Here is a 10,932-nt window from a genome sequence, read left to right as displayed (position 1 = left end):
CCTGCGGCCAGAGCGGGTATAAAGGACATTGTGGTGACCTTCTACTGCATTCAGCAGGCGCCCCGGAGAGACGTCACTACATTTGGGGGCTGCCGTTTTCTTTGCTTTCGGTGCCACCTGTCGCCTGGAGCAGGCCTGTTCTGTAGATATGAAGTAGGCTGCGCTCTGGTGCACTTTAAATATGGTGCCTGGTGTGAGGAAGTGCTGAGGCAAACCGGAACCCACCCACCAGCGATCCAGCGTATTCCCCATGAAAGCATTATTAGTAAGGTGGGACGTGACGGAAGTGGGATGATACAGCGCAAAAACCCACCATTGCGGCCAGCGGGTAAAACATCCTTTTTCCTGCCTTCTACCACACTTGGTGCAAATCTGGGGTGATTCTGCTCCTGGTATCAGCTACCAGTTTGGAGGAGCTGAGAGGGGGGGGCGGGGGGAACGCAGCACAGAAATGGAGAACCTGGCAAGTTCAGTGTCTTCTCTTTCCAGTTTCCCACGCACAAGGTTTGCTGCCCCTTTCACTGCCAATTGTTGGACCTATCGTAGTCAATCCACAGTTAAAGGTGGGAGAATGTCAGTTCAGAGGGAGGAGAAACACCAGCTCTCAGGAGCTGACAGATATGAATCTAACCGCCAAATAACAGGGCAGACACGTTGGGGTCAACTTTGCTTGTCGGACATCTGAGCAGCATACCAGGCCAGCAGGTCACACACATGCCAAAAGGACAGCTGCCATTCTGAGGTACCAACCTCTTCAACATTGGGCCAGTGAGCTGTGTGACATCAAACAATCATTCGACATAAATCTCCGATTGAGGCTGGTCAAGAGACAGCCGCCTTTTTCCTGGTGACCCAGTCAGCAGAGATAGTGTCCATTAGAAAAAGCTGTCTGTCCACTGGGGTTTACACAGGTTAAAGGTGCTTTCCCCCCAAAATGATCCCTCAGGAGATTGATTGGTTGGGTTGAGCAGATTGTACATGATCTGTAAAAGAGTTGGTTGGATGAACTAGATCGTCTGTCATGTCTTTTTACGAACTCCATTACTGGTCTTTATCTTTGCTCAGTAAACCTCACTTTCTACATTACAGTGTTTAAATCATAAAATTCAGAAAAATCATAACCCCGCAGTGTAAATTGGCTTGTGCGTACTCCTAGCAGCACCAGGTTCATTCGAGGTGACAGTTTTCAACAAACCAGAGTAAACACAAGGTGAGTGGGTAGATTGAGTCAGTGTCTTCAAAAAAGAAATGTTCTCTTCAACCAGCTCCGGTAATGGTAAATGTCGAGATGGTTAAAGTACAAAGCAAAAAATAATATATTGCAATAAATAAGAATATATTAAATACAACAAAATGTGGGAGGTAAGATCTGTCTGAAATATTTTGAATGTGGATTAGTTCCATGCTGTTGTCAGTTAAGTATTATTTAAACATTATCTGACAATTTTCAGTGTGTAAATCCCCAAGGTTGCATGGTATTAGGAAAGATCAGTACATACAGAAGTTTTACCCTTTGATGATGGCTGCCTGTATGCTGTATCATTTATATTATTCAAGCAGAATCAACATCTAATTCTTCATGTTTTTGTAACGCTTTTCAATGAATTAAGCAAGTTAAAATCACACAAGTAAGTAACATTGAATTTTAAAGCTGTAAAGCTCCAGATGGCGCAGAAAGCTTTCTATTTAATTTACGGGAATGTATTTATAGGACTGGTAGATGTTCTGATTTCACAGATGCGTTGCGTATTTAAGTTATTTTCCTAATTCTTGATTCAAAAAAGACACTGCACAGTTCTGAACACACAAGCATTTAATTCTAACCTTGCAAACATTCGTTAAACTGATTTGACTTTTTTTAAGGAAAGACATGAGACATTAAAAACACCATTGCATAAACCCATTTGACCAGGTTACATTTAAAAAGCAATCCTTCTGTAAGTGGTTTCAGCCAGTGGCTGCTGTCTGACTAATTCCTTGAAGTACCAACGTAACCTGTTTCTTCCCTCTCAAAAGGCAATTAGGGTTGGGCAACAAGTGTTGGCCTTAAAGTTACATCCACACCCCAGGAAAAGGATACAAGAAATCTCGCATTTAGATGTCTTCACAGCTTTTGTCTATTTGATACTGTGTTAAATACCTGATCTGTAAAACTCCCCAAAGCTTGTGGGCGTAAGGGGAAAGTTTGAGATCAGAATAAGGAAGATTTTCACATGTAGCAGTTACCGCTGTAACTTTGCAGAAAACAACCAGGATTTCACACATATTTTAAATTTGCACAGTTCACCTTTAGACCTTCACTTTAACACATTGACCTGGATTTAGAACTGATCTTAGCCAAGGAGAATGTTTTTTTGTCTTTGTAGAATGAGGAGTTGTGCCTCTGAGACCTGGTTGAATTGGGCAGCGACGTTGAGGAATGGACATTCAGCCTCCTGGCCGCCTGGCAGGGCAAGAGCTGGAAAAAACTCGCCCTGAAGTAACAATCGAAAACCAAGTAGACAATTGGGTTGGCACAGCTGTTCATGAATGCCAGGCAGGTGAAGAGCATTATACCTTTACTCACTGCTTCCTGGGTGTCACACGAAGCTTGGATGGTCGAGGATTGGACCAACACGTCCATGGTCTTCAAGATGTTGTAAGGAAGCCAAGACAAAACGAACAAAGTGATGATCCAAAAGCCAATTTTAATCGACTTCCTTTTCTGCCTTTCCTCCTTTCTCATCCTGTCAGAGTGTCGATAGAGTTTGATGCCCACCGAGCTGTAACACATCGTGATGATGCCCAGGGGCAAGACGAAGGCAATGAATCTGGTAATCAGGGTGAAAATGTGGTTGGAGGGTGTGTTGAGCTCAGAGCAGATCCACTTGTCATTATAATCCACCAGGACCATGTACCTGAATGAGAGAGTGGGCAACCCGAGAGCAAACGAGATTATCCAGATCACCAAGCTGGCAATGATGGCATACCTCCTGCTTCTCAGGTAGCCATAGTTCATCGACAGCACGATGGCCACATACCTGTCGATGCTCATGCAAGTCAAGAAGAATATGCTGGAGTACATGTTGACAACAACAATGTAGCTACACATCTTGCAGAGGCCCCCTCCAAAGAGCCAGTGATGGTCCAAGGCAGTCGAAACTGCCCAGAGAGGTAGGGTGAGTAGGAACACAAGGTCTGCAATTGCTAAGTGGGTGATAAAGACATCAACTAAACGGTTAGACTTTCTCTTTGACCTCATGATAATTATCACAATAACATTTCCAAAGGCACCAACAATGAAAACCAGACAGTAGATTGTAACGATGAAATCTTTTGCATAGGCCATGTCCTGGAATTCGCAAAAGGGATCTGAGTAGGTCTGATAGTCATACCCAGTAGTCGGCTCCAGTGAGGTCGCCATTGTTTTTCTACGTGATCAAATCAACCGCCCTTAACCAACCGGTTCTGCAACTATGCTGCCAACCTTCAGCTTGACTTCGTATTTAATGTTAAAGCAAAAATTTGCAAGCTTCGGCTTTTTGCCCATTCCGGGGGTTGGTTGTATTCGTTGGTGGGTGGTGGCCAGAGTATTGTGGTTGCTTGTATTGAAGAGACATAGCTGGCATAGCAATGATGTGTTTTTCTGAGGTTTATGTATGAGATTCTATCTTTTTGCTATTTACAAACTGCTTCTGATTTTAAAAGCTTAGCAATGTGAAATTTTTTTTAAACCAATGATATATTTATTACCTCTGAATTTTATTAAATCTACATCCTTTGAAAACCTGGTGGCCAAACCTCTAGTTCCGGTTACATCTGCCATAAAAACTGTGATAGGCATTTTTCAATGTCAAGTGTATCATCGTCAGAGATTAAAGCTGTCTTGTTTCCCAAACAGTAGAAGAGATTAAGATTATATTTTATCAAAATAAATAATCCCCATGAGAAACAGGCAGTAACACGCCATTTTATTGCAGAATTGAGGGATAATTTTAAAGGTTACCTCCTGGCATGTTGAGGTACATTGTTAAGGTAGAACGGAAGGAACGATTTACCTACTGCTTGATCTTGACATTGGGAGCAGAAATGATTAGGGTCTTAATAAGTATAAAATAAAAATAAGGTTTTGAAAACCTTAAAGAAGATGTGATTTTCACTGCGAATTTTCTCGTGTAGGAATTTGTCCAACTTAACAGACAGAGGAAGTAAACAAAATGGGTTTGACTATTCCACAAACAATTACCTGATTTGCAAACATCATTTGGGAGGCTGGGGTCATGCTGGGGACATGCAGCCAAAATTGAGGTATTTGTGAATCAGATTATTGAAAATGGCGCTTCTTTCATCTCTTAGATGAGGTTAGACCGAGGCCCATGCCTGCTCTGTCCAGTGGGCTTAAAAGATCTTATGGCACTGAAATATTAGCATTTTCTGTTTTTATTTCTGATTTCCAGCACCTATAGTATTTTGCTTTTGTACTTTAAATTGACATCTACAACTACAAAACAGGACAAGGTCAAGAAACCCACAAAAAATGTGTTCAGCTGCAGCATTCTGGTGAGAAATTGAAAAACCTCTCATCTTGCAGCTGCTGACAAAGGCAGAAAAAAAGCATAATGGAAATTAGCAGAGCCAATCAAAACCTTTGAACTGTAGTTTCAGCCATTTCTAAATAAGTGGCACTTGGAAATAACACTATACATGTTCTAAGAATTAGAAGACCAGCTAGGGAAGAAGCAGTGAGATCTTCTCACCATCAGCAGGTGGTTTGCTTTCCCACTGTGGGCATTTTGTAACCTCATCCCCCATCTGGTCTTTGTGTGTCATGTAACTTCTTCAACTGAGATGGCTAGAAATCTGGTCTTAGCTCTCTGTCTCTGCTCTTGTGAACTGGCCAACAGCTGTATCACATCAGAGCACTGATGAATTTCCCTCTAATTATGAAGTCCTTAGCTCTTGCATTGTGATTCAGTTTAGAGGATTATAACTCAGTGGTTATGGTGCTAACTAGTATCCTTCTATATCATGCTCCTGTATTTTAAATATTAAAACATCCTTCTCAATACCATATTGCCACGTTAGTATATTAACTATTCATCACCAATTTCTGACAGTTGGCTTTAGTTGTGTCAGAAGGTTGTGTATTCCAGGACTTGAGCACAAAAATATAGGTTGACCCTTCACTGAGGGAGTGCTGCACTTTCAGAGGTGCCATCTTTTGGATGAGATAGTAAACTGAGGACCCATCTGTTCTCTCAGGTGGAAGTGAAACTTTGCGTGGCACTATTTAAAAAAAAGTTCTTCACAGTGTCCTGGCCAATATCTATCCCTCAATCAACATCAGAAAAACAGATCTGTTGTTTTTTTCTTGGTGGTATCTTGCTGTGTGAAAATTAGTTGCCGCTTTTTCTGCATTACAACAGTGACTACACTTCAAAAGTATGTCACTGGCGTAAAGTACTTTGGGATGTTTGGCGATTACGAAAGGCACAATATAAATATAAGTCTTTCTGCGTAATGAAAACTGATGTGAACTGAAGAGCTAACAGGGGCTGTGGCCAGTTCATACCCATTCTGTACAGCAGGCCTGGCTGAAAATAGATATAAAAAAACTCCACAAATATCAGAAATGCAAAAATCGATGAATCAAGATGTGAAAGGGAAAGATGGGCTGGTATTTTAGGAGGTGAACGTTTAATTTCTATTTCCATGATTTACATTGACTAATGAATTTCTCAATGTTGCAAGCCGAGGAAGAGTTTGGGTTAGACCGTGTTTGTAGTGGTTGGATCAAACATGGCAAGCAAGTCCAGGATGGAGTGTGGAGACCAGTGCTGAGGTTTCTGGTGAGATTAGATGCTGGGTTATGAAGATTTCAAAAAATTGTTGAAGAAGGTGACTTGGAGTTAAAGAATGAGAAGAAAAACACTCCCTTGCTCTCCATTGAGAAGGTTTTTAAGTTTTTATTGCAAAGATAAATTTTTAGGAACATATAGTTTGAGACGGAGGTAACATTTAAAACTATAAAGGAGTAAATCTTTTCATGTTTGGTATGAATGTTAAACAAGAATTCTTTTACCATAGGTGCCAGTCTCTCCTCTTCCTGTTAAGGTGTTTCAATGGAAAATATTTCTTCCTTAATTGAGCCAATTTCCAATTATTTTGGAATACTAACAAATGATGAATTTCTACATTTTATGTGTCATCCTATGGTACTGATCATTCATGAAATCTAAAGCCACTTTCCTCACTCTCTGAACATGTGGAATTTTTACTCGGCCAGTTATAAGGGTAAACTGCAAACCTTCACCTATTTGTATTTCGTTAACCTGCTGCACTGTCAGGTTTCTCATAAATTACCTATTGCCCCCATCAATCATAAGCTAAAGACGCTGATTTGTAAGATGATTGTGCCCAACTACAGATGCTCATCAATTTAACGTATTCAGGTTTCAGAGTCCGGAGCTGTTATCAGGATAACAGGACACAGTTCCTGTGTCTACACAAAACTCGCGTATTGACTTCTGTGAATAACAGAAAGCCAGAGACAGCTGACTTGAAATTAGTTTAACATCTTGATATGAATTCCCCCAGACAAAAAAATTTGCGAAGCATTTTATTGGAAAAACCTGTCTCCCATTGCAAAAGGGCAAAAGTCAGTGAAGTCATGGTGAAATCTGTCTTCAGATTCAAAATGGAATTATTATTAAAATGGATGAAACTGGAAAGAAATTATCTTAATTCCAGACCCCTTACCTCAGGACTGAAAACGGAGATCCCTGTTTCACAATTTTCTATTCTCCCTCCACTTTAAAAAAAATCACATGGAAAATATCAACAAGCTGCCTCTTATTACATAGATGATAAAGGAAGGGAAACAATTTTAGAATGTAATTGTCAGCATTAGCATCACATTTTAAAAATTATTAGGATGAACAGTTAATCGGCATCTTTTTTCCATTATTTTCCACCTGTTAATTTTAAAATGTCTATATTTTTAAAACAGCAAATACTGAAGATGGTATCAGAAGAATTAGCTAGGAGGATGAACTGAACCTCATAGCTTAAAAACAGTAAATAAACACCAACTGTGGCCATCACTAGCTGGGATACTGCCACAAATGTTTAATTTCAACTATGGACATTACTCAGCTCCTTCTTTGGTCTCAGAAACCATGATGAGCCATTATGGTATCAATACTATTGTTAGTTTAAATAAAAATGCTTTTTTTTTTAAAAACTTTCATGGAAATCGAACAAAATAAAGTGTTATCGAGGTTTCTGTGTAGGTTGTTCATACTAAAAGCATTACTATTTATTAATAATCATTAAGAAAGAGAGGGAATCAGGATTCCTTTGTGGGATGTCCACAAGTTAACTGCAGAGATTTCCGTTAATACTAATTATGGATCAGGTCCAAAATAATAAAACTGTTAAACAATATTTAACCAGTGTGACTGGCAAGAATTGGCATAAACACACTACCTTCACTGCCTAGACAAAGACTTGCTTACTGCTGTCAAAAAATGAAATTAGCTTTTAGTTTAGCAGTAATATTCAAATTATATTTTTTTTTAGGGTACACCAACCTTGTAAAGTATTGTGAGGAAAATATAGATTGCTGCAGTTCAAGTTACGCGCTGCAGTAACGTGTTAGTTTATATCATGTTGAGAAATCTTGCTATTTACTAGCTAACACCTGCCACCTGGGAAAAAATTGACATGAAAATAAAGCAAAATTCTAATGCATTCTATTCCAGCACACCTTGTGTTGAATTAATGTGGGAAGGCAGGGGAATTTAAATGACAAAAGGCATGGTGATGCAAGGCCAAAAGTAGTGGTGAAGGAACAATAAAATAGATAAATCAGAGACCGCCGGGAACGGAGAAACTAAAAAGAACATTGTCAAGTGCTTTCATGAAGGAGTGAAGTGATCTACTGATGTGTTGTGGATACTACTGGGGGTTGAAAATTTGTGGTGCTGGTTCTCGTACCATAGTGCAAAATCCTGAGAGTTCTCACTGTCTCCTCTTGACTTTTGGAAAATGAGATATGACTCATTCAAGTGAGTGGAAAAAAAGACCAAAATTGTAACTCACCACGCAGTTCAAGCAGGGTCAGTACTGTACCGTGAGAATTAACTTACTGAAGGCATTAGTAATCTTTAAATTAAAACAAAATTCCAGTTTTGGCACTCTTAAAATTAGTCACTGATGCTTTGCCATTTTTTCAGATATATTGTGTTGAAGATGATAACCTATATTAAATGCATCAAACCCATCTGGCTTCATTACTGATTGATCACCTCATTTGGTTTTAGAAACAAAATGATGAAAATGAATTTATTTTTCGATTTTAAAAAAATTACAATCGTCTAGAAAAAAAGGTCAGGGATTTCCCTCAGGAGGAAGAAGGTAAGACATTTAAATATTTAATATTTTAATTGTCTGCACAACCTTCCTTATACAAACTCATCATACAAAGTTACCTGATCTGATCACAGGCTTTGGGAAAATATAAAGCAAAACATTATTTTCTGTGATTATTTCAACTCAATCACATCTCCTCTAAAATGTTATATTTCTACCAGCGAAATTGTCTGATGTTTCTCACCCAAACTGAGTAATGAAATCACAGGTTGGTTAATGTTCAATGACTGAACAAAACTGAAATTGCAAGTGTAAGATTGTTCCAAAAAAGAGATAGTCCTAAATGTTGCTGTGTTGTTATATTTGTTTTTAATGGATCAGTCTACATAATGCCACAATTATCTTGTATTTATCAAATCATAGGATCTTACAGCAACATAGGAGGCCATTCCACAATGTTGTAACATTCTATGATTTGATAAATACAAAATAATTGTGCCAGCTCTTTAAAATCTGTCCAATTTAAACCCACACTCCCACATTTTCTCCCATAACCCTGCAAATTAGCCCTCTTCAAGTACATGTCCAATTGCCTTTTGAAAGTTAAAAATTATTTTAATTAATTATTAATTCTGGGAACCAAGTTAAACACTAGTTTAATCCAATGCTACATCATACAGGACACAATGCATTTGTTTTTCACCTTTAATATATGATCCTAAGTCTGCTCTTATACCCGCATACCAAGAGTAAAATCAGAGTTTCTGACAGGTAACCTAAACATATACAAATATTCAAATCTTAAACAAAATAGAATTATTTTAACATCAACAACATTTAATTTAATTCATTCACAACTTTTCAAGAGTTGATTATTTTAGAACCACAATCCTCAAATTAAAATATGAATTGTGTCATCACACAGTTTGAGGTATTGCTTTGTGACAAATTAGCTTGTTCTACCATGCCAATGATTGCTCGTTAAAAAAAAAGCCCTTTGCTTGGCTTTCGAGTTTGCTTTTTCCATTAGATTTCATAAATTATTTATTTAATCTTCAAATAAAAATCTGTAAAACAAACAAATTTGTTCAGTTCTCCACTGCACAGATTAATGGGCTTCAATAGTTTAGGCTGCAGAATGGAAAAGCCATTGTGATGAGCTACAGACCTGTCTAAAATTGACGGGACACAAGGATATATCCAACAGCTAATTCAGGTCATAATTTCTGTACAACCCACATTAATGTCAATGTATTAGTAATAAAATGTGCCCTTGTTCTTAACGTCACACCCTTAGCTCAAATCATTCCGTTTAAATAACAGTGCAAGCAATACTAATCTCACACTTGCAGACGAATCCATGTGATCCCAATCCGAGTAATGTTGCCTCCTAGATCTGGTGATGGCTTAGTATGCCTCATAGAATGGTTCTGTTTGGCTTTGTGATGTGCTGGGGCAGGTATCCAGGTCATGCCTTCAGTCTTTGTCACTATTCATCTTCATCATTTCTGGAACTTATGCGACAGAATAATTTGGAAGACTTTTTTTTAATCGACTCTTAAATGAATCTAACATGACAACACACAGTCATCTCTCTCTTTCAAACTCTCTTGGTTTTTGTAACGGGGAAAGCCGCAATTGATGAAAATCTCTCGCTGCCTCTGCTCCTGTTTCTGGTGATCGCTGTTGAAGTGTACGAGTAGCAAAACAATTGTTTCCTTAAAGCAGGAGTGGAGAGCTGACTGACTCCAGTGAATGCTCCCTGCCTGGGACACCTAGGAAATATGGTGGTCAGTACTGCAGCAGCAGAGAAGTCCGTCTCCAGTTCTCACTTCACAGAACTAAATGCTGAAAAACTTGCGTTCGTTAATTATAGTCAAAGCACCTTTAAGAGACAGAATCACCGAATTGCTGCAGCACAGGAGGTTATTCAGCCCATTGTGGCTGCAACAGCTCTCTGTATTTACCGGTTGTCTTGAATGTGATATCTTGTCATGATAAAGCTTTCTGAAATTGCTGTGGTTTTTTCAACCTCTTTAAGACATTGATTTTTATTTCTCTGAAATTAGAACAAATTCATCTGATTTCATGAGGATCGTTTGATTAATTCTTTACTATTCACCAAAAATTACCTGACAGCTTTGCATCAATAATCAGATGTCAACAGGTTCGAATTCCAGAAGCAATTTTTAAAAATTCATTCATGGGATGTGAGCTTCGCTGGCTGGGACAACATTTATTGCCCATCCCTAGTTGCCCTTGAGAAGGTGGTGGTGAGCTGCCTTCTTGAACCGCTGCAGTCCATGTGGTGTAGGTACATCCATGGTGCTGTTAGGGAGGGAGCTCCAGGATTTTGACCCAGCGCCAGTGAAGGAACGACGATATATTTCCAGGTCAGGATGGTGAGTGACTTGAAAGGAAGCCGCCTTGTGCTGGTGTTCCCATGTGTCTGCTGCCCTTGTCCTTCTAGGTGGTAGTGGTCACAGGTTTGGGAGGTGCTGTTGAAAAACTTGTTGATTTCCTGCAGTGCATCTTGTAGAGGGTACACACTGCTGCTGCTACTGTGTCAGTGGTGGAGGG

The 10,932-nt window shown here is 39.2% G+C and overlaps 1 protein-coding gene across 1 annotated transcript; it reads right to left on the bottom strand.

The window, feature by feature from the left end:
* Positions 1 to 2,302: 2,302 nt before the first annotated feature.
* LOC121286162 (apelin receptor A-like) lies at positions 2,303 to 3,403 on the bottom strand. The gene has a single exon (XM_041203142.1). The coding sequence runs from the start codon at positions 3,401 to 3,403 to the stop codon at positions 2,303 to 2,305; it is 1,101 nt and encodes a 366-aa protein (XP_041059076.1).
* Positions 3,404 to 10,932: the final 7,529 nt, after the last annotated feature.

This window comes from Carcharodon carcharias, chromosome 13 (assembly GCF_017639515.1).
Source record: "Carcharodon carcharias isolate sCarCar2 chromosome 13, sCarCar2.pri, whole genome shotgun sequence".
NCBI lineage: Eukaryota > Metazoa > Chordata > Chondrichthyes > Lamniformes > Lamnidae > Carcharodon > Carcharodon carcharias.
This window is presented reverse-complemented; position numbering and strand designations above follow the sequence as displayed.

Bases quoted from the DNA above. Each gene is read 5' to 3' on its own strand.
- LOC121286162 (XM_041203142.1), bottom strand. From the start codon at position 3,403: ATGGCGACCTCACTGGAGCCGACTACTGGGTATGACTATCAGACCTAC.